We start from the raw sequence: 24,873 nt of genomic DNA, 5'->3' as shown, positions 1-24,873 counted from the left end.
GCCTGAAGTCAGCCTGGTCACAGGTCAAAAAAGAGATCGTGGGAGGAGTTATAGCCAGCTAAATATCAATAATGTGATCTTGCTAATGTGGAGATGCAGGAGAGATTATAGGGAATTTTGGGAAATACTAAGGACTTCTGGGGAATGAAGTCAAAGGTTCAAAATCTCCATTTATACACAATCAAGAGAGTACCTTGTACAAATGAAGAAGAAAGAGTAAAATAGTGGAAACCGAAACTGAGGAATTCTGAAATAAAAAAAATGTTTGGCTGGAGTTTTACAGACTATATTTTCCTTAATAGAATGTTATAATCTACATTATCAATAAGTGATATAAACATTTTATTTCCTTATTTCTGTTAGTTTTGTATGTACATGATTCCAGATGTGATGGATAATTTTCCTCTTCTTTCCTCTGACCCTCTCTCCTCCCTTTTGTTTTACAGGGGAAGTTTATTAACTAGAAGCCTAGCGGAAATTGTAAAGAAAGATGACTTTGTCCTTGATTCAGAATATCTCATCACATTATTGGTGGTAGTTCCAAAGTATGTCCTCATGACACCAAAGGTTTTAATTCTTAAAATGCAAAAGAAAATATTCTATTATTCCTTTATTGCAATTCAAAGTTGTTGAATTGCTAAGTTCATAAAACTAAAAATTTTTTATTCTAATTCTAATTCTTCCATATTGTCTATCACAGTAGAATCTATGGTGGAAACATCAGTTATAAATTGAAGTACTTTATTGTGTAATTTTAAATGTACAGTCGTCCTTCACTATATTGTGGTTTGCTGTATTATGGATTTAAAAAAAAAAACCAACCTAATTTTCTATTGTGGAGTTTTTGCTATATCGAGAGATTTTGCTGATGAATACCATCCTGTACATAATGAAAATGCAGTAAGGCACTACCACTTGCACAAGTTTGCCAACGTGAGATTGTATACAGCACAGTATGTTGTCATCTATTGAGAGGAAATTTCCCAGCAGTGCAACTGGTTGATAACTGCTGGTGAAGAGGAACTCACAGTGATGGTAACCTAGCACTTTTGGCAGTGCTTTTTTCCTGATGCACAGGCTGGAAAGAGTTTTATTTTTGCCCAAAAAGAGTTGCTTCAGAATTCAGCATCAATTTATAGAAGTTTTTTTTAAGAATTGGAGGATCAAAGACTGATGCATTTTATACTAAAGCAGGACTAGTCCTAGCTAAGGTCTTAGGTCTATTTATCTGCATAGGTGTATAGTGGAGTTAAGGGTGGGACTTCTGATTTCATCTTTGTAGGGAATGTTTAATGCAGATAAATTTATTCTTGCAGCTAAGAATCTTAGAGGGTTACTTGGAAAACTGAGAGGTTCAATGTCTTGCCTAAAGTCACACAGCCAGGATGTGGACCTGAACCCATATCTTCCTGATTATGAAGTCAGCTGCCTCTCCTCTGTGTTATATCATACTACCTCCTATATACATACATACATACATATATATATGTGTATATATATGACATATAATATATAAAAATACTCAGTTATATGATAAAAGCATTCACTTAACCTTGCTTTATAAATTAAGTGATTTGTTTACCTGAATTATTAAATCACTCGGTTTTTCCCATTACCCGTAGTCAAAAGTTAGGAAAGTTTGGGGTTTTGGGGGTAGAGGGGTGGGAGATTCAGCATTTTGTACTCCTTGATTGAAAACAGGATTCAAAGGCACTTCACCCTAAAGAATGCTATATTTAATGGTCAAAATATAGTTCATCTCCTTTTTCTTTGCAACAACAAAGACATGACCTTCAAAGGTGATTGAATAATATTTTGTGGCATTACAGTCTTTCACTTAAACTATGTAATCTTTTTTTTTCCTTTTAAATATTATTTGGTTTGGCCATTTTCAAACATTATTCATTGGAAAAAAGATCATTTTCTTTTCCTCCCCCCCTCCCGCCACCTCTCCCATAGCCGATGCACTATTCCACTGGGTATCACATGTGTCCTTGATCTGAACCCATTTCCCTGTTGTTGGAGTTTGCATTATAGTGTTCATTTAGAGTCTCTCCTCAATCATATCCCCTTAACCCCTGTAGTCAAGCAGTTGCCTTTCCTCAGTGTTTTTGCTCCCACAGTTTGTCCTCTGCTTGTGGATAGTGTTTTTTCTCATAGATCCCTGCAGATTGTTCAGGGACATTGCATTGACACTAATGGAGAAGTCCATTATGTTCGATTGTACCACAGTGTATCAGTCTCTGTGTACAATGTTTTTCTGGTTCTGCTTCTTTTGCTCTGCATCACTTCCTGGAGGTTGTTCCAGTCTCCATGGAATTCCTCCACTTTATTATTCCTTTGAGCACAATAGTATTCCATCACCAACATATACCACAATTTGTTCAGCCATTCCCCAATTGAAGGGCATCCCTTCATTTTCCAATTCTTGGTCACCACAAAGAGTGCAGCTATGAATATTCTTGTACAAGTCTTTCCTTATTGTCTCTTTGGGGTACAAACCTAGTAGTGCTATGGCTGGATGTAATCTTTTTAATGTTCCTTATTTTAAGTGGCTCTAGCTTTTCCCAGTTTCTTAAAAACCAACTGAAAAATTATTAAAATATTATTGACAGTTACTTTACCTTAAATGAAACATAGGTTGAAAAATAAGATTATTAAAGTATGTTCTGTTTTTGAAACATGAAATAAAGGAGTGAGCTGCCAATGCATTTGAAGTTTTCTTTTGCTGGAAATGTTGAAGGCTTTATTATAAAGTAGTTTTTAGGCAATAGGAAACAAAATGTTCTTTATATATCTCTGAGAATTTTTTAGACACTCAATTTTACTGCATTGATTTATTTTGAAGTAAGAATTTTTACTCTTTCCCAACACTTGTTGCATGCTTTTTTGCAGGTTAAACCACAAGGATTGGGTTAAGCAATATGAGACATTGGCTGAGATGGTAGTCCCAAGGTCTAGCAAGTAAGTTCTTATTGCATTACTTTTTGAGGATTCTTGATTTTGTGAGTATAGTTTGTATGATCCTACCCCTTTATGTCAAAGTAGACTGAGTTGATTTTGATCATCAACACTGGCCAACAGCTTTTCTGAACTTTGCTTAGGTGGTCCTTGGATGACAGATATATCTTTTGCTGTAGCAAGGCCTTTCTTTTATAGTAGGGCCTGCCAGAACTTGAATTCGGTGGCATAGTCTTGTGGAACTGAGGGTTGCCTTCATATTAAGTCAATGATTTAGTGAAAGTAAGGGTAATTACTTAGTATTGGTGTATTAGCACTTAAAAAAAAAGAAAAGTTTGCATATTTCCCATAAATTGGATATGAGTTACATTGAGGCTTTGACTATGTATGTAGTATTAGAAAAATCCTTACCATTAGTGAAATCATTCCATAGAGCAAGTATAATTTCTATCTCTCAGTCTCTGTAGATAATATTGCTAGGTTGACCCTGTTGGTTAATTTAATTAAAAAAAAATTACAGTTGCTTAGTTCTTTTTTTTTTTTTAACCTTCCATTCCCTCTTGGAGTCAATACTGTGTATTGGCTCCAAGGCAGAAGAGTGGTAAGGGCTAGGCAATGGGGGTCAAGTGACTTGCCCAGGATTACACAGCTGGGAAGTGACTGAGGCCAGATTTGAACCCAGAACCTCCCGTCTCTAGGCTTGGCTCTCAATCCACTGAGCTACCCAGCTGCCCCCTTCTTTTTTTTTTTTTAAAGAAGTATGTTAGGCATATTTGTTGAACACAATGTATTTTTAAAAGTATAATATAGGAAAAGAAATGAGGAAAATTTATTTTATACATATATTTACATTAAAGCTTGAGCAATGTTTGTCAAGCAAAAGATACTAATTTAGACTTAAACGTTTTGGTCCAAACAATACTTATAAGCAAAGAAAAAATTCTTGTACATAAGGACTTGACACAAACAGTACTAGAAGACTCAAAGGGCAGTCCTTTAGTGAGTCAATCTATAGCTGTTGAAATGAAAAGACTACAATCTTATGATCTTTAAAAAGCACTAGATTACTGAAAATTGGAGGCCAGCTATGCGATATTAATTTACAAATGCAAAAAATGCATATGCTTATACTTAGATTCAATTTTATGGGAAAAAAGAAATAAGTGTCTCCTTTAAAATAAGTAGTAATACTAGAAGGGGCACTGGGTTTATATTTGGAGAACGTGGATCTGAATTCAGCTCTCTGACACTATGTGACTTTGGGCAAGTCACCTACTTTCTCAAGGCCTCATTTCATCTTCCGTAGTCTTTTCCAAGCTCTAGATCTATGTTCTCTCTCACTCCTTTGACTTTGGGAAGGTTACTTAAGTCTGAGCCCAACCTTTATAAAATAGTGGGGTGAGAGTTAGATTTAGATGACTTCAAGAGGTTAAGTGCTAAATTGCTTGTTTCTCAAGCTAACAGAGCTGATGTTTAGAGGTTACCCTCCCAAGCCCTTTAATAATTACCTCTGACAGGTTCGTTCAGCCAACTGGAGGCTTCTTGTGGATGTAAGATGACTTGGATAATAAACCATCCACATTATCTACTTTTTCCCACTTAAATAAATTGCTTTGATTTCTAAGTCCTAACATGGAATTAAAATATATTAATTACCAGAGGTTAGTTTTAGAACAACTGGTTCTTTTCAGAGGAATTAGATTAAATAAAACTAGTAAATTCAGTTTCTTCTTTTGGTCAAGAGCACTGACCAGGTGGGAAGACCATTTACTGGTCTGTTTTTTGAACCTTGTCCAAAGGCTTTTTACAGGTTCTATTTATTCATTGTGGCTTTGCCCTGGTGCCTTACCACCAGTCATTCCTTTGGATTAAAACACTGAAGGTCTTTTGAAAAATACAAATATATGTGATAATCAGTACTTTAAGGTAATGCTTTTATAATTAATGAGGGGATTAGAAGAGAGTGAAGATTAATTTTGATTGGAACAGAATAAATGGAAAAGTTTGAAGCATTGAGTATGAAAGCTCCTCTCCAGAGAGGGAATTAGGGAATGAAGTGGCCTTGAACTGTTAGGGGATTCTAGAAATAAGCTTAATGACTTCATAATTTAAGACATAATTTTCCATTTATTTATTTACTTTAAGAATATATGATTTCACTAGTGGACATTTCTTCCATTTTTGAAGATTGCAGTCTGATTATAGCCTAGTAAATGGTTGTCAAGAGTTCTCATGATTGAAAGGTTATTATCCTATGTCCAACCTGGTGATGAACCTTTTTGAACGTAACTAGGTTGTTCTTTAGAAAATAAACATAATTGGTCCAAATATTCTGGAGGGCAATTTGGAACTATGTGCAAAGGATTTTAAAAGAATGGCTGCCCTTTGACCCAGTTATACTGCTGCTGAGTTTGTACCTCAAAAAGATAATAAGGAAAAAGACTTGTACAAAAATATTTATAGCTGCACTCTTTGTGGTTACAAAAATATTGGAAAATGAGGGGATGCCCATTGACTGGAGAATGGCAGAATAAATTGTGGTATCTGATGGTCATGGAATACTATTGTGCTGAAAGGAATGATGAGCTGGAGGATTTCTATGTGAACTGGAAAGATCTCCAGGAACTGATGCAGAACTAAAGGAGCAGAACCAGGAGAACTGATACACTGTGGCACAATTGAATGTAATAGACTTCTCAACTAGCAGCAATGAAATGACCCAGGACAATCCAGAGGAATTTATGAGAAAGAACGCTATCCACATCCAGAGAAAGAACTGTGGGAACAGAAACACAGAAGAAAAATATATGATTGATCACATGGTTCAATAGGGAGGTTAGGGTTTTGACATGTTAAAGGGATTTTCTTAATTTCTCCTGTCTCTTTAAGAGGCTAGAGAGCAGAATTTCTAAGTAGCTCAGAACTGACAAGATTCAGTGAGCCAGAGCTGAAGATTCTGTTGCCAGGGAGACCAGGATTGAAGAGAGGAAGTAGCCAGCCCTCTGGCAGGAAGTTGGTGGGGGCAGGGGGAGAATTGGTGAGTGAGGAGAGAAGGCAAGCAGTCACTGAATCACTTAGGTTGGAGGCAGAACACCTAATAGTGCTTACTAAATTAAAACAGGCTATCTTGTCTGTCCCTGCTCTAAGCATCCCAGATTAAAACAAACTATTCTCTCTGCATGTACATGAATGGAGAGGAGTAGTTTCTCATGTTTTAATCCAAGCTTTAGGATCGTTCAATGTCCAAATGCATATTATTTGGCTCAACTGGACTCAATTGCTTTAGGAGCTCCACCATGTCTTAGAGGTGTAGTTGCAATAGCTTTGCTAATAACAAAATCTGTGGATTTAGTATTGGGATGCCCACTAATGATAATGTGTCCTCATGAAGTTGAAGCATTGTTGCTAAGGCATAGAACACAGGCATTCTCTGACCAAAGACTTACAAGATATGAAATAATTTAATTAGGCAATGAAAACATCATTTTAAAATGCTGCATAACACTCATCCCTGCCACCTTGCTTCCAGATTTACCAATCACAGGAGAACCATTGCATAGTTGTGAATAATTAGAGTTCCATGGGAGAAAAACCTTGTGATAATTTCCTGGACACTCCTTTGGAAAATTCAGATCTAGTTTTGTTTACAAATGGTTCTTCCTTTGTGAGGAATGGTTTATGTTACACTGGAACAGCTGTAGTCACAGAATTTGCCATTCTATGGTCATCTTCACTGCCATCAAATATAAGTGCTCAAGGTACAGAATTAATACATGCCTGTGTAATTAAACATATTTGTGTAATCGCAAGAGACAAGAAAGCAACAATCTACACTGACTCAAGATATGCTTTTGGAATATGTCATGCTATTGGTATGCTTTGGTTTCAAAGGGGATTTTTAACATCAGTTAGCAAAAGGATTTCAGATGTTAAAATCATCAATGAGATTCTTTCTGCTCTCCAGCCACCTGAAACTCTGGCTGTTGTACATTACTCTGCCCATACAGGTAGAACTGATTCTGTTTCTAGAAGAAACCACTGGGCAGATGCTGCTTTAGAAGGCCCTGAATTAATCTTAAATTTAGTGACTATCAATGGTTCAGATTTATCTCTTTCCTATAACGAAAAAGAAATTTAAAAATGGAAATAAAACTTCAAGGCAAAACAGGTTAATGGAGTACAGGTGGCATCTGAAGGAAAACCCCTACTCCCTAAAAGTTTTTATCATCAAATCTGTCAATCCATCTGTAAAAACAGTAATTTTGGAACCCAAGGCATTGTAGACTGTGAAAAAAGTATGGATGATGTTATAGGTAAATGTATAATTTATATGATAGAATTTCTATTTAGAAATTATTATTAATATACTTTCATAGGATTATAGAAAAAGTTAAAATAACTGAATGATAGGTAAATGATAAAATGTTACAAAGTTTTATAAGTGTTGGTCAACACCCACGGGGGGGGATATTGTATTTATATAATATTCTTGTATATATTTTGTATATAATAATAATTGTAAACTTTTTATGTGGTATTTGTTGAATTTGGATTCATATCTTTAGGTTCATATTTCTGTATAGTCAGGATTATGTTATTTGTTACTAATTATTTGTAATTTTGTAACTAATTATTTGCAATTGTTTATAATTTGAGACTTGTATGTTGCAAGATTGGTATTTCTTTCTCTATTTCTTTCTCCCTGTTTTTCATATTAGTATAATTTTCTATTAGAAAGAATTAATATATATATAATTAATATATAAGTATAAGATAGTTATATCTGAAAGATCCTTTGGGGAGACCAGTCTCCCAAAGGATCTCAGGGGGAATATGTTATAGGGATTTTCTTAATCTTTTCCTCTGTTTCCTCAAGAGGCTAGAGAGCAGGATTTCTAAGTAAGATCAGACAGGAGTCAGGGACCCAGTACTGAAGATTTTGTTACCAGGAAGAACAGGACTGAGGAGAGGAAGTAACCTGCTCTTGGACAGGAAGTTAGGGGGGACAGTTGGTCAGTGAGGAAAAAAGGAAGCAGCTGCTGACAGTTGAGGGTCTTTTGCCTCTGGGATCTCTAGAGTGCAGGAGGTCTGTCTCTAAGGCAAGGATCTGCTGGCAGTTGGCTACTGATAGTTGGGCTACTATAGAAAACTGATTGAAGGAGAGAGTGAGTGGTGACTGTCTTGTTTTAGGGAGTTTTAGAATTTAGATATATATATATATATATATAATTTAGAATATATAAATATATAAATATATAAATATATATATATATATATATATATATATATATATAATAATTTATAGAGTAGAATAGAGTAGGCCTGGCATACCAGGCCGAAGCCACTGTCCTCAGAAGACAGAGATAGGTTTAGGAAATTTTAGTTAGTTATTAGGAATTTTAGGTATATTTATAAGGTATAAAATTAATAATCTCCCTTTCTTCTTTTCTATCTTTCTATCTGTACTTTTTTCTTAAATTAAACAAAGTTTCTGTTAAATTGCTCTCCTCACTTTGTTAAAACTCTTTAATTTAACCTTTACTTATGTTAAAGGATCACACTACTGCAAATTTGAATGACATGGAAATAGGTTTCGAACAATGATACATGTATAACCTAGTGGAACTGCGTGTCAGCTCCAGGAGTGGGGAGGGAAGAGTGGTGGAAAAATTATGCATCATGTAAACATGGAAAAATACTCTAAATAAAGAAAATACACATAAAGTGTAGCATGAGGTATAAACCTGAAGCCTTTTCAGCATGAAGTAAGATCTCCTGGGGCTTGTGATTTCCTGGCCTGATCCAGCTTAGTTCATGAACTGACCCAGTCACTTTCATGACATAAAGCTGCATCTGAATAGAATTTTAGTTGAGGGTCAGTTAATCTCCATGACTTAGATTTTTGATTAATGCATGCAAGAAAATAAAATTTTTAATGTTTGATTTGAAGTTCCCAGCATCAGCAAGATTTCCAACAGAAAATATTTCAGTGGCTTGGGCTAAATCACCTCCACTGTTCTTTTATTCCTATTTCCAGAGGCTAAGTTTGCACATAGAAGGGGTGGCATAGTAAAAGCAAATGTTTGCTGTCTGTTGTAAGCTGGAGCTCTGAATTTGTATCTAAAACTCAATCTTTTGACTGTTTTCTTCCTTCCCTTTAGAGTTCTTTCAGAGGACCAAGATAGTTACCTGTGCAACGTTACTTTGTTTAGAAAGGCAGTGGATGACTTCAGACATAAAGCCAGAGAGAACAAGTGAGAACATTTCTTTCATTACTTTTTCATCTGTTCTGTATCTCTGCATAGCATGGACACTTCTTTTCTTTTTCCAACTTCAGGTTTATTGTTCGTGATTTTCAGTATAATGAAGAGGAGATGAAAGCAGACAAAGAGGAGTTGACTAGGCTGTCTACTGACAAGAAGAAGCAGTTTGTATGTGAACTTTTATCATCAAACATGGGGAAAGCCATCAAGTTATGCTTTGACCTAAAGAGAAACTGAAACTTGCATTTTTCTTTTCTTTTTTTGCTTAAGATATATTCCTTGTGCTTTTTTTAAGTGTATGATTTACTGAAAAGATTAACTAAAATGACATGTTTAGATATTCAGTGTAGAATAGAGGAAAGAGTACTGAACTTGAAGGCAGTCAAAATAGCATCACATCCCACCGTTTATGCATGCTACTGTGGGCAAGTCAGTTAATGTAAATGAATAATTTCATATGTAAAATGAAGGTCATACATATGTAGGAGGCATACATACATATGCTTCACTGTGTAATTATGAGGACCAAATGAGAAAATATATTTTAATCACTTTGCAAACCATATTGTAAGAGGGAAAAGGGGTTTAATTTTAAAAGAGTTGGACCTGATTATTTAAGAGTGGTCTCCAGGAATTTAATTAATTCCAAAGAGATTTAGTTTACAATTTATTTTAAAAATCTAGAAAGAGCGAAGCAAGAAATCAGAGAGAGGATAAGGTAAGCTATCTAGCCTAAACACTAATTTGCTTCCTGTGTCTTCCCCTAATTTTATATCTACCAATCACAGTTGACACTTTGTTTTAGGACTGCCCCCCTGGGCAGTCAGTTGATTCTGATTTGTCACCCACTATTTCACACATGGGTCACAGACCTCCCACTTAATGTGTGAAATGGGGTATTTACATCTTTGGTGATTAGATCTAAAATGGGCAGATCTATATACTCAACTTTAAGTACCATGTTTACTGTTATGGGGATTAAATCTAAAAATAATCAGGGGTTACAATTTAATCTTCACAATTAGGGGAGAGTCATATTTAATCTTCACAATATAATAGTGCCATATTTTTACTTTTTATAAAAAAGTTATTTTATCTTATTCATTGTGGTTCGGCTAGAAATTACCTGGGGACAAGTCACTATCTTTCCTTATTGTTTATAGTTAATAGTCTGTGCACTATCATGAAAGTGGATAAAATAATCATAGTAATAGGTAAATTAGGAAGAGAAAAAGATATTGGTGGAAAGACAGTTTTGAACATGTTGAATTTAAGATGTCTAAAAGATATCCAGTGTGAGATGTTCAACAGGCTCTTGGAGCTCTGTGATTGCAGGTCAGTGGAGAGGTTAAGGACTGAATAAGATGAGTACCAGCTGCATAAAAATGATGATTGAACTTATGGGAACTGATGAGATTCCCAAGCAAAATAGTATGAGTGTAGGAAGAATGACCCAAGATATCACATTAGGAGATGCCCAGGGTTAGTGGTTGCAGGTTAGATTAAGGTCCAGCAATGGAGACTGAGAAGGAGTGGTCAGACAGGGGGAAAGAGATATAGGAGAGAGAAGGGTCATGATAACTGAGAGGGAAGAGGGCATCAAGGAGAAGAAGGTGATTGACGACAGGGTCAAAGACTGCAAAGAGGTCAAGTCATTAAGGGTTAATCTTATGTTTGAGGCACTGTGCTGACTTTTGGGAGTACAAATGTAAACAAAAAGACAATTCATGTTCTCAAGGAGTTTACATTCTAGTAGAAGGCAACACATAATAAAAGGAAGCTGAAGGACATTCAAGATTGGAGCTGGGAGAGGAATGAAGACATGAATGACCTGAACACTTTTCATAAAACAAAGGTTCTGGAAAGAACTGACCAAAGAAAGAGGCAGCAGAGGTAGAGTGTGCTTCCAGTGTGAGAAAGCTGTTGGGATGGAGTGAATTTCCCGGGAGACAGGCCACAGGAATAGTCAAGAAGATTAAGGATTGAGGAAGGGCCATTAAAGTTGGTAATAAAGAGACCATTAGTAACTTTAGAGAACAGTTTCAAGTTGAGTGATGAGGTCAGAAGCCAGATTATAGAGAGCTGAGAATAAAAGGAAAGAAGGTGGAGGGACTGATTGTATAGATGGCTTTCTCAACATATTTGTCACAAGATGGAGGAGAGATCTAGAACAATAGTTATCAGGGATGGATGAATCAAGTAAGGTTTTTTCCATAGATAGGGAAAGGTATCAGTCTGTTTGTAAGCAGCAGGGAAGCAACCAGAAGGCAGGAACATTAAAGATTAGTGAGTAAAGACAGAGGGGAAATGTGCTGGAGAAGTCAGGATAGAATAGGATCACTTGTCATGCATGCATGTACAGGTGTTTGCCTTTGAAAGGAGAAAGGCTATTCATGTCAGATGGATAAAGGAGAAAATAGTGGAAGTCATCCTAATGCTGTGAAATGAGGAGGGTATAGGAAGGTGTTCTGGTTAAATGGTCTTAAAAAGTTTTTCTTCAGTGTGGTATAAAGCAGAGTTCTCTGCTGAGAACTGGTGGGAGGGTAAGTCATGGGAAGTTGGAGGGGAAGTCATGGGAAGTTAGAGGAGGAATGAGAAAATGTAAAACTTGCTGTGGGACTAGAGAGGTGTAACAGGATTGCTTTGCTGCACTGATGGCCCAAATGTAATATTTATTGGGAAAGGAAATGGGGAATTGGAAAAATGGCAAATAATGGGAGGTTTGTATAGAGTATGGAGGAGAGAGGGGAGAGAGGGTATATTTCTTGGTGAGGCAAGGGAGGGAGATGCCCCCTGCTGAGAGGAAACAGCAGGGGTCCGATAAGGATTGTTTGTCCTGGAATGACTGAACTGAAGTTCAGCTCCCTCTATGACCAGAAAAGATAGTCCCCTTATCTAACTGTGAATTCAAATAATATAAAGTTTAATAACCAGTTGGGATTGGAGTTTTTTTCTCAGCTTCAGACCTGAGGCCAGGCCAGAGGCTGGTGGAGGGTTTGTCCCACTCCCATCTACTGTATATCAGTCCTCTTTTGTTTTTTTTTAGAATCTTAGCAGTAGACAGAAAGCAAACAAGAACAATTCTAATCTTCAGAAGTGATTGGGCTTGAATCTTCAGGCTGAACCAAGAAGAGGCACACCACACCAGACTGGGCTGACAAGCTCCTTCCTCCTCCAACACCAGGAAGCCAGGTCCTACCCGGCAGGAAGGAAGTGCTAGTCACAAGACCCAACTGCCACTCCCGGCAGGAAGGAAGTGCTAGTCACAAGACCCAACTGCTACTCCCAGTTGCCCCTTCCCCCACAAACTGTCAATTTAGTTTCCTTTCCACACAAAGGAGATTTTTGACCTATAAATTTGTAATGCAGTCAGTGTATAAATAGAAGAAAAAACAGTAAACAATTTTCCATTTGAATATAGTTGTTAAACACATTGAATGTTTACAGAAAATGGTTCCATTTTCACAGTACTGAAATCTGATACCCTGCAAAGTCACATAGGAAGACATGACAAAATACAAATTAGTATTTAATTTTTCCCCTCACTACTTTCTGCTCCAACATTTTCTAGGGAATCCACATTCCCACATACCCCAGAACTCTTCTTATTCTGTCCTTTCCTTTTGTACCAGTGAAAAAACCAGTGTACTTGGCATATATAGCAATTAAACTTGTCCAGGTAAGTCTAGGCCGCGGCTACTGCTGGTGGTATTTCTCAATACAACATAAACCACTATTACTTGGCCAAATCACCACCAGGAACCACATTATAAAGCTGATAATTTGGATCATCCTTGAAGCCAGTTAGTCATGAGTCCACAAACTGGATGCTATGTGTTGTCTTGATGGATGGCATTGACCTCATGTACATCTTTTGCCTCTACGTTGCTGTGACACAAGAAGCAGCCAGTCCTTTTATTTATTCCTGCAGGGGATAGTTGGTTAGTTGAAATCAAATATTAGTGATCTCTGCCTCAGTTATTTGTTCATAGTAGGCATTTTTAGCCGAGATGACTGGACACAAATAGTCAGAGGGAAGTATATTCAAGCCTAGGGTACTAGGGCTGGTTTGGAATTATGTCAGCTTAACAGTCTGGGCACCATCAAATTAGAGAAGCAGTGAGGAATGTATAATCTTTGACCAGTAAGGCAATTTAGGGTAGTGTTGGTTGGACATTCATTAACCCTCTCTTGATTTCTATATCATAGATGGCTTTTTTGTCTGTCATGAAGGCAACAGTATGTGGTGTGAGAGGCAGGAACAGAATTGTAGGGCTTACCTACAGTTGTGGAAACCTGAGGAGCTAGGTAAATAGAGAACTTCAGCTTTAACTTGTTCTTTCGGCAGAGAAAGTGAAACTAGAACCAGCCCTACCCTCTCAATGATGGAAAATAAAGAAGTGTTGACAGTCTGTGCCCTGGTCAGTGAGCTTCCAAATTCTGTACATGTTCAGATTGATGATTTCCTTTCTGATAAAGTAGTACACTGGGTATAGTTATTGGCAGTATCTTTGCTCAGGGTGGAAAAGGTGGTGATAGGTTTCAGTATGAATTTCAATAATGACAGTTGGTTCCAGGGCTCTAGACATTGTCCTTAGGATGTGCTTGTTGGTGTTCATTTCACCAAAGGATTTGAAGGAAGTCGTTTCCTTTCCCTATTGGTCTCTTTTGTTTGACGTTTACTTTGATGAGTTAAATATGATGCTCCAGGGAGTGGAGCTCCCAACAGACATTGAGACTTGATACTCTGGCTTGACCATAGTGGACAGAGAGGCAGTCATGCTTTATGAAGGGGCACTAGAGTTTGCTGGTTTAAAAAGCAGCCTGGCAACTTTTTGCATAACAAATAGTAAAAAGGATAGATTCAGCCAGGCGTGGTGCACATGCCTGTAATCCTAGTTACTGGGGAGGCTGAAGCTGATGAATCAGCAGACTGGGCCAGTCTGGTATCTGTATTAACTGACCACAGTGTGGTGAGCCCCAGGGAATGAGGGGCCATCAGATTCCTGAGGAGGAGCTAACTGAACTAGAACTGAACTAGAATGGAAAAAATTGTTTCAAACACACCTGGAAAGACTTATTTGAACTGATATAGAGTAAAGTAAGCAGAACTAGAATAGTTTGTACATTATCTTCCAAAACTCTTAGTGTGACTTTAAATTTGACTTAAGAATGAGATGTTTTGGAGCCTGATAAAACTATAGATTTCTTTTGCATGATTATGCTTATTTAGTAAAGATTGTTTTTTTTCCCCTTTGGTGAGGGGGATTTAGGAAGGAGAAGTGATGGGGAGAGGGAATCTAGTGTTAGTATTACCAAAGAAGGAAAGAAAAGAGGGCCATTGAAGCATTTTTTAAAAATGCACAAAAGAGATCAGAAGGAAATTAAGAAAGATTAGCAAGCAAATTGTGGTATATGTTCGTGATGGAATACTATTGTGCTAAAAGGAATAATAAAGTGGAGGAATTCCATGGAGACTGGAACAACCTCCAGGAAGTGATGCAGAGCGAAAGGAGCAGAACCAGGAAAACATTGTACACAGAGACTAATACACTGTGGTACAATCGAACATAATGGACTTCTCCATTAGTGTCAATGCAGTGTCCCTGAACAATCTGCAGGGGTCTATGAGAAAAAACACTATCCACAAACAGAGGACAAACTGTGGGAGTAAAAACACTGAGGAAAAGCAACTGCCTTACTACAGGGGTTAAGGGGACATGTCTGAGGAGAGACTCTAAATGAACACTCTAATTCAAATACCAACAACATGGAAATGGGTTCAAATCAAGAACACATGTGAAAACCCAGTGGAATTGTGCGTCGGCTATGGGGGGTGGGGAGGGAGGAAAAGAAAATGATCTTTGTCTCCAATGAATAATGTTTTGAAATGATCAAGTAAAATATTGTTTAAAAAAAATAAAGATAAGCAAGATCCCTTTGAAAGTTACATGTTGAGGGGCAGCTTGGGTGCTCAGTGGATAGAGACCTTTTAGAAAAAAATCAGAATGGTTAGGTTATAGAGTATGTGAAGGGGAGTCTATAATGAGAAGCCAGATAGAGAGGAAGAGCCAAATTGTGAAAGGGCTTTATAAACCTTAGGCTTTTCCATTTGATTCTGGAATTAATAGGGAGCCATTGGAGTTTATTGAGTTGGTCAATGCCTTTGCTTTGGAAAGATCACTTTTTAATACTGTAGGTGCACTGGTGTGGGGAGAGACTTGGAGACTAACCAGAAAGCTTTTGTAGTATAGACATAAGGTGATGAGGACCATCATCAAGATGATAGCAGAAGAGAGAAGTGACATGTAGAGGAGATGTTTCAAAGGTAGAAACAACAGAACTGCTTATGGGTAAGGAGTTGAGGATGGATTAGGCTGCAAGACTGGGTGACTTGGGAGGGTAGTGGTGGCCTCAGTAATTATAAGGAAGTTAGGAAAGAGGGAAGGGTTTTAAAAGAGAAATAGAGTTCTGTTTTAGAGATGGTTAGTTTATAAGCTGTCTCCAGAATATCCAGTTCAAGATGTCTAGGAGGCAATGATGGAAATCTGGGGGTCAGGAGAGATTAGGCATGGATAAATAAATCTGAAGATCATCTGCATAGAGATAATAATTGTGGGATCACCAGGTGAGATATTATAGAAAAGAAGAGCACTCAGGACAGTCTTGAGAGACACCTGTGTTTAGTGGGCATGACCCAGAAGAAGATCCAGTGAAAGAGACAGGAGAAATCAGATAGGTAGAAGAAAAATCATGGTAGAGCAGTGACATGAAAACAGGGTATTATCAAGGAGTAGAGAGTGATAGACATGGTCAGAGGCTATGTAGAGATCAACAAGTATGAGGACTAAGAAAAAAATTCTGGTTTAATGGTTAAGAAGTCATTGATGATGAGTTTAGAAGCCACATTATAGAAAACTTAGAAAAGAGTGAGAGGAAGGAAGGGAGTCACTTCACAACAAGGATAGCCATGAAAGACACCAAAGATATAGAGGTCAGTTGCAGGCAGAGATGGTTGGATAGAGTGAGGAATTTTTATAGATCAAAGAGAGATGGACATGTTTGTAGGCAGTAGGGAAGCAACCAGTAAACAGAGATTGAAGATTAGGGAGAGTAGTGACAATAGAGGGGGACAGTCTGATGGAGAACTTGGGTTGGAATGGAATCAGCTGTGCAGATTGAGGAGTTAGCTTTGGCAAGGACCAGCTCTTCATTTCAGATAAGGGAGAAGGAGAGATAGTAGTGGGAAGCAGCTGAGTGATGTGAGATAAGGAAGAAAAGAGGAGAAGGTCTTGGTAAATGGCCTTAATTCTTCTAGTGATATGAGAAAAGGTCCCCAGCTTGACAAGATGGGAGAAAGGGCTACCATGGGAATCTTGAAAAGGTTTGGAATAGTTCCTTAGGTGATTGGGATGGGGAATTGATTAGAGAATTGCAATAGCATTGTCTTGAGACAATTCTTATCCTCAAGGCACTTATCTTTTGTATGATTGTAATATAAATTAAGATAATGACATTAAAAAGTAAAAGTGTTTTGAAAGTTCAGTGGAATAAAAACTATTAAATTGTTTTTTTCCTCATTGTGAATTGATTTTTATATGTTAATTCTATTTTTTTAGTTAGAGTGGTAGCTAACATTTAGTCTTTGCTTCAAATTTGACTGTCAGATAATGATAATATCTTTTAAAATTTTGCTAAATGGATAATGTGAATTTTTTTGTGGGTTTTCTGTTTTCCTTTGTTTTATAGCCATTTGGTTTTATTAATTACTATTTTCAAGACCAATTGACTGGTGGTGGTTCTTTTTGTTTTTTCATAGGGACCACTAGTACGATGGCTGAAAGTGAATTTCAGTGAAGCTTTCATTGCATGGATTCACGTGAAAGCATTAAGAGTTTTTGTTGAGTCTGTCTTAAGGTAAAAAAACATCATAGTTATTTGGTAAATCTAGCTCATACTTTGGAATTGTAGAGTTGTGGGGCTAGATGTAGTACTATGTAATAAGCATTCTAGCATGCTTAAACATTATACAGTGTGTTTGGATATGTTAGAAGTCATGATGGATCTGAAACACTTTAAGGAAAATGTCTTACACTAATACAGTTCCTTACGAGGTGGAGATATTAGTTCTCTGACATCCTTACAAAATAGGGGCCTACATGTACTTGATTATTTGTTGTTTTTTGTGACCTTTGATCTTGAATGATCAAAAAATTCTTTCATTTTTATGGGATAAAAAAGACTTAAGTCCAAAGTGGTTTTTTTTTTAGATAAAACTGGATCATAAAATACTGAACAGGTTCTGTTTCTGAGGAAAATAGACAGTGAAAGCAACTCCATTTTCTTTTCTTGAGATGCATATTTATAATAGAAGTATGAGTAAATCAAAGACTTATTCACATTTCATATTATAGTACCGTTTGTATTCCTCAGGCTTGAGATTTATGTTAAGTGTTATTAATTTTAGAAATATTTTAACTGAGTTAGCTACTAAATATTCTCATTGTTCTTACCAATAATTAGCTGGAACACCAGAATAAAGGATGGTCATCAACAAAAGGGCATTTATTAAACACAACTAGGTGCTGCAGTTGTTAGAACTCTAGATGAGTCAAATCTGGCCTCAGATAGTTAAAATCTGTGGTGGCCCTAGGGGAAGTCATTAAACCTTTGTTGGCCTCAGTTTCTTCATCTGTAAAATGAGCATAATAATAAGCATCCACTTCCTACAGTTGTTAGGAGGATGAAATAAGATAATATTTATCACAAAAATTTCAAACATTTACTTTAAAATAATATATAAACATATACCATTATTATTATTAATCACCATAATTATCTGTGGAAACTCATAGATTATTTAAAACATTAAATTATGCTTTAGATAATACTAAGCTGAATTTTATCTTCAAGAGAGGATGTGATTTCTAAAGGACAATAGAAGCCAAGTTGTGCTTGTATTCCTGTGTTTTAGATGCTTATTTGAAAATGTCTGTTTTAATGAAATGTATTTCCTTACTTTCAGAGATAAAAATGATTTATGAATGTGTGAATTTCCTCAATATCACCAACTGTTTGTAAAATTAACCTTTTTTTTTTAATAATCCAGATATGGATTGCCCGTGAACTTCCAGGCAATGCTACTTCAACCCAATAGGAAAAACATGAAGAAACTGAGAGAAGTACTGTATGATTTGTATAAACACCTGGACAGTAGTGCAGCTGCTATTATTGATGTAAGTATGTTTATGGCCCTGTCATATTAAGAGTTCCTTTTATCAACATTGTTACGTGATTCTCAGATAAACATTTAACATACAACAGAAAAAAGGAAGGAAATAGTGTGATTGGAAAGTAGTAGTAAATGTGAGTAATCCTGGAAGAGTCCTTAATTTATTCTCATGCAGAAATTATATATATATTCATTTTGATTTTGTTCATTGTTATAAACTTAAAGTTTATTGAATTTAACATTGTTTATGCTAATCTTAGTCTTTCCTTAATAGACAATTATTTTATAAAACCTTTTATTATTTTACCTTAAACCAGTATTGCACTCAACTAATTTCTCCTCCTATTCTTCTTGTATATGTTTAATGTATTATACATCTAGGCATCATAGAAATTTAATCCACTAAAAAATGTCACATTCTCTAGGTTTGTGCCTTTTTTGTTTTAATAATAACTACAAAACCATGCAGATATTACATTCTAAAATTTGCTTTAAATTTATTTTATTACTACCTTAAATTGCTCCAAACTGCTTTTACAATTATGTTCCACTGCTTGCCTTGGTATTGTCTATTTTTGGCCCTTGAAACTGCTTCCACATCTACTGATGAGAATGCTCACTCAGTTATCAACTCCTGTAGGAAACCTTTCCTGATCCCCCTCATGCTCCTCAGATTATCTTAGCTATTTAGTTGTATCTTCCATTAATATACAAATCAGTGACTGTTTTTCTTCTCTTGTATCTGTCTCCAGTGTCTTGTATATAATAGGTACTTAATTACTTGTTGAATTCATTTGTTTGCATGTTGGCACTAAATCAGTTACTTTTTCTTATTTTACTAAGGTAGTAAAACACCATGACCAGCCCTGCTTTAGAATCCAAAAGTTGGCATGCTATTATTAGTTTTATGTTTAAGTATCTGTGGTCTTATGGGGGGGAAAAATCAGCTTTTATGCACTGCATATTAGATTTTGCATTGTTGTATTTGGAAATTTTTATAGCAGAATACACAGTACTTTAAAATCTAAAGAGAGTTTTAAGTTCTAGGTGTTCAAAGCCTATATAGGACTTAAAACACCATGTCTTGGAGCATCTTTCTGGACTTTTTAACCTAGAGCCCCTAAATTGATGTGGTATTTCAGAGAGAGGTGTTAAGAAGAAGTAGTAATGGAGTATCTTCATAGATTTTTAGCATTATTAAAGGCAATTTACATTTATATAACACTTTCTCATGACAGTTCTGAGAAGTAGTTACTGCAAATATTATTATTCCAATTTTATACATGTGGAAAACTTGATCTCTGAAATGTTAAATACATTTCTCAGGATCACACTCTTAGGGTCTGAAGGGAAGGATTTCAGATTGAGGTTTTCTGACTCCAAATCCTAAACCCATGCTATCCTGCCTCTCACATGAGTGTTTTGTACCAGTAGTGGTTTCTCATTATTTGCTGAATTGTTAGAGAACCTTCAGGGATACTTGTAAATTTCAACGATATTATCTGGCTCAGTACATATTTGAATAAAGCACCTTTCCTGAGAAAGAGTTTTTGTGATATTAAAAAAAAGTTAGTATCTAGTTAAGTCAAGTAGAAGGCATTTATTTTTCTGAGATTTCCACTTGAAGTAAAGATCAGGTTTCTCTTGACTGGCTCAAAAAAAATTCAGAAATTACAGTTTTTGAACCCCACTCTGTTGAAAGATTATGGCTAAATTAATGCCCAATCAAAAACAGACCTGGGACAACTAGATGACTCAGTGGAAAGAGTGCCAGATTTGGAGTTGGGAAGGCCTTAGGTCAAATATGATCTCAGACACTTCTTGGTTGTGTGACTCTGGGCAAGTCACTTATTCCCCATTGCCTAGCTCTTTGTGCTTTTCTTCTGCCTTGGAACTGATACCTAGGTTCACTTCTAAGACAGAAAGTAAAGGTTTTAAAAAAAATAGTCTCCAACCTAAAGCCATCAGGAATAGTATTTTTCTTTGAATGGAACTGTTGCTAGTGTAGGAATAGAACTGTTGTTGCTAGTGTAGGAATGGAAGAGCAGAGATACAGGAACATACAGGAAGAGAGATGATGGAGAGACAGAGACAGAATGCACAGAGGGGATGCTGGGAGAGTTTTCAGTGGACGAAAGAGAGATTCTCTTGAACCCTGGAAGAGAGTAGAAGGTGTATCCTGAGCTCTAGTGGGAAATTAATATCATCTAATAGCCTGAAGTGTCCCAAAGTGATTGCTGTGAGTATGATATAAAGTCAATCATCTCAGATCTTCCTGTGAACATTGGAAGTCAGACAAGACTTTGGAGATTGACCCAAATAGGATTTTATCCTAGGAGGGTCGTCTGTGTGTCTGACCAGAAGATTTTAAGGTTTAAGGTTTACAATACTAGATCCTGTCCTTCCCTGTACTGAATTTCCATTACAGAGACATATTCTTGAAACACTCTGGTTAGTGAGAAAGACAACCCAGCTAAGCTCTTACATCATCAGGCCTAGCTATCAAGAACACCAATACAAGGGTTGCTAGTCTCCCATCATTTTTTACACGAGTCCCTCAAATCAGAAATTAAGAACCATATTTTTCAAATACTTTTCTCTAAAGTAGTTTATCCCTTGACTTCCACCAAGACCACATCCGTTACCTGGTCACTTGCTCTATTGTACCTGCCCTAAGCAGAGCTGCGCATGGGTAAGAGATTGCCTGTGGTACCAGCACTCTAAGAACAAGTTGGAATTGTGGAGTTTGCCTCTCCTTTTAAGTAAACCCTGGCTATTGATCAAGGTCAAATTGCCAAGTAAAATTGAGTTTAGTACCAAGTTAACAGACTGCTAAACCTTATTCTATAGGATTCACTTTGCCTATTTAGAGTGCTGAGAAAGAAATGAAGACTAATTAACACAGTGTAAGCTTGAAATAGTCAAGTTCCCTATTTGTGTCTAAAAATGATACTGTCATATTTATTTAACAATCCCAGAATTATTTAGAAAAAGGGATAAAACCATGACTACCTTAAACATTGCCCACAGGTACTTCACTCAGTTGTCCCTTAAATACTTAAGGATGATTATTAACTTTATCAGAGAAATGGAAGGTCATATGGTGTTCCTGTCAATTGGGTGCATATAGAGTAATTTTATTTAAGTGTACATTTCCTAATTGCATTTTATGAAACTGAACTGAATGCAAAAGTTTAGGTTCAAAATGTTAGTTCAGACTAAGGAGAATACTTAATGTAGCTTGCTACCATTTCATTCTCCATTCCAAGTATTTCATCCTACTCCCTAACTGCTCTCGTAATTTTTAACACTGAGTCTTTATGCTAAAAGATATATTGCCAACACTTCAAGATCTGTTATGTCATGTTGAGTGTTTGGGTGTATTGTCTTTGACTACAGAGGGCTTTACATTTTTCTGCCCTGATTCAAATATAATAAAGCCTTTACCCACTATATACTGTTAAATTCTGTCCTTTAAAAACTAGTCATTATCTTAATGTATCGTCAGATGTTTATAATAAGTGCCTTAATTAAGAGAACACTGAAATACAACCAGTAGTGCAAATTGTATAAAATTCATGAATTGCAAAGAATAGGCAAATAAGTAGTTATTTTTGTTCAACTTGGTGCCTGTTATAGATTCTTTTGTGAATACCAGAAAACAAAAGAGAATAGAAGTATTGTGAGTACAAGCCAGCATTTTATTAAAATGAGCTATTTTCCCCCCTCTCTTTTAGGGAAAGGGAAAGATTTGTGACCATTATATTCACTGCATAGAGCTGGAATGGCCCTTAATTGAAAGTAGCTGATTTTGGTTTTTCGTTTCCCCCTTTAATGTTATGATAATAGTACTGTAAACATTTCTGTTAGTTTGATTGAAAACTATAGTTTTTCATATTAGAAAAAAGTCAACATATCCTAGCCTGTAGTTTTGACAGGATGATGAGAACCTTCTTCCTCTAACTCAGTTTGCAGCTCACTTATATCTCAATTTTAGAGAGTTATCTGAGGCTCAGAGATTGTTCTTCAACACCCAGTTACTGTGTGTAAGAAGTGGGCCTTAAATCCAAGTCTCTCTTCCTCATTCCAAGTTCAGCCTAGTATACCAAACTATTTCTCTTAGAAGTAAATAGAAAAGTAAGTACCACATTGTAGACTTTCCAAAATGCATTATGTAAGTTACTTATGCTATTTAAACATGCCAGCAACGAATATCTTATGGTATTCATATATAGTAAATGAAGTCTTTATTGACTTCACATATCACAATTCTAAACCAAAGACTTTCTTTTGTTAAGTCATAGTAAGGGAGTAAACTGGTATCCCCAAAATTCAGTTGTGACCAGAGAATTTATTTTTATGAAAATATTAACTATTTTTTTCTCTCCATAGGCTCCTATGGATATTCCAGGCTTAAATCTCAGTCAACAGGAATATTATCCCTATGTGTACTATAAGATTGATTGCAACCTACTGGAATTCAAGTAAAAATCTTCAATACTGACAATCCTATCTTAGTGTTGGTGTATCTGAACAGAAATGAAGTTGAAGTATGCCTATACTTTTAACTATTAATCCAATGCTTGCTTCTTATTTCCTATCCTTAGGTGAATTTTCTCCTTTGTGGTCCATCTCTTGATATTTTCTTTTTAAAGAAGAGCATATGTATTGTTACCTTTTATTGATCAGGTCTGTAAATGTATGCTGAAGAAAATCAGAGTTTATTTATGAACAGAATAGTATATTTAAAAAAAAAGTTTTTCTTCATTAATGTAGTGGTATGCATTCAGTAAACTCGTTACTATTGTTCCACAAAGACCTTGTTTACAAGGGAAAAGTGTAAACATTTGTACCATTTTGTTTTCTGTATTTAGTAGCTATAAATGTTAAATGGTTATTGAATTGTGATGTAAAAAAAGTGACAATATTCAGATATGTGTTGTCTGACTATTTCCAACAACAATCTATGAGCACTGTCAGCACCCACAGGCAAGAATAAAATAACCTGTGCAAAGGTGTGTTGTGGTGTGCATAACTTCTCCAAACTTTGGTCGGAGAATCAGTAACTAAGATCATTGCTGACTAGTTGCTACTGTACCACTTTCCGGTATTTTTATGTGCTGCAAGAGGCAATTTTGTCTTTCTATTCAGTTTGTGTTTGCTTTCCACAGATTATCTTGCTGTGCCAAATTTGCCTCATGACACACAATGTGATGTTGGAGTTCATTTTTCCAAACATATAGATGTTTATATCTGGTCATCAAACTTTTGGAATTCTTAAATGATTAAGAATTAGGTCTAATTTTGAATAAAGTCCAGCAATACTATGCACCTTCAGTCAACTGAGTTATTTTCAAGTCATTAAAAAAATCATATAATTTTTTTATTAGTTATAAAGAGATCCCTTTCATTTTTCCCTTAGCATATTGGTCTAAGGGAAAAAACCTGGTATTGCATTCAGAAGAATCTCTTTTTTTCCCCTTTTTTAGAAGAATCTTTTAAATCTAGTAATGAGTGTTTTGTTGTAAAGAAAAATCCCTTCAAACTTTAAATATTGAAAAGATGATTTCCTTTGGGAGGAAATATGGTTAAGAGGTGACACTGTTTTTGCTTCCACTATAGTATCATTCTAGCCTCTTGTTACTAGTGTAATAGCTAGCTTTCCTCATTCCTATGTGTTCTGTGGCTTTTGTTCTACTCTATTTTAGCCATTTAGAGCCAAAAGCCAATTCTTGGGGTCTATAGCATCATTTATCTATGCTCTTAGGTAACCTAATTATCTTTAGTCAAGTTCATTACAGGTTTGTACAAAGAGTGACAAAAATAATGATCTCACAAGCTTCACTTGGAAATCAGTGCTTCAGATATTTCTGTTGGCTGGCTTTATATACTGCTTTTGAACAAGTCAGCAAATGAGTTTATTATTATTATTTTTTTAATCTTTACCTTCTATCTTAGAATCAATACTGTGTATTGGTTCTAAGGCAGAAGAGCAGTAAGGGCTAGGCAGTGGGGGTTAAATGACTTGCCCAGGATCACACATCTAGGAAGTGTCTGAGGCCAGATTTGTACTCAGCACCTTCTATCTATGGGCCTAGATCTCTATCCCCTGAGCCACCTAGCTGCTCCCAGCAAATGAGTTTTGAGAACCGACTGTATGCAAAGCCCTATCCAAGGTGCTGAAGTGGAGTACTGGGCCTAAGGAGACATGATGAATGCTATGAAGGAGTTCCAAGGGCTTAGAGTGCTTCTTTATGGGGCAGTGTTCTCAGCCACTTGCTGCTTTCAGGCTCTCAATCCACATGCCCTGTCATTTTATCTAGATTATACATTTTTTTGTCTGAGCTATTTAGGTATCAACTTAGTATCTGGGACATCAAAATTGATATTTCCTTATCTTGTAAATGCATTTGCTCA

The 24,873-nt window shown here is 36.2% G+C and overlaps 1 protein-coding gene across 4 annotated transcripts in view; it reads left to right on the top strand.

Annotated features, from left to right (window-relative positions):
• The window catches only part of ATP6V1C1 (ATPase H+ transporting V1 subunit C1), a 69,795-nt gene extending 46,002 nt beyond the window's left edge, over nt 1-23,793 (top strand). For all 4 annotated transcript variants that reach the window (XM_007488179.2, XM_007488178.3, XM_056823239.1 and 1 more), the window contains 7 exons: nt 447-545; nt 2,896-2,964; nt 9,123-9,215; nt 9,299-9,392; nt 17,044-17,141; nt 18,334-18,460; nt 22,849-23,793. In XM_007488179.2, the coding sequence (XP_007488241.1) occupies nt 447-545; nt 2,896-2,964; nt 9,123-9,215; nt 9,299-9,392; nt 17,044-17,141; nt 18,334-18,460; nt 22,849-22,944 (676 nt within the window). In that variant the 3' untranslated portion in view covers nt 22,945-23,793. The remainder of the gene's footprint in view (nt 1-446; nt 546-2,895; nt 2,965-9,122; nt 9,216-9,298; nt 9,393-17,043; nt 17,142-18,333; nt 18,461-22,848) is intronic.
• The last annotated feature ends 1,080 nt before the right edge of the window (nt 23,794-24,873 follow it).

Source organism: Monodelphis domestica, chromosome 3 (genome assembly GCF_027887165.1).
Source record: "Monodelphis domestica isolate mMonDom1 chromosome 3, mMonDom1.pri, whole genome shotgun sequence".
NCBI classification, from domain to species: domain Eukaryota; kingdom Metazoa; phylum Chordata; class Mammalia; order Didelphimorphia; family Didelphidae; genus Monodelphis; species Monodelphis domestica.
This window is presented reverse-complemented; position numbering and strand designations above follow the sequence as displayed.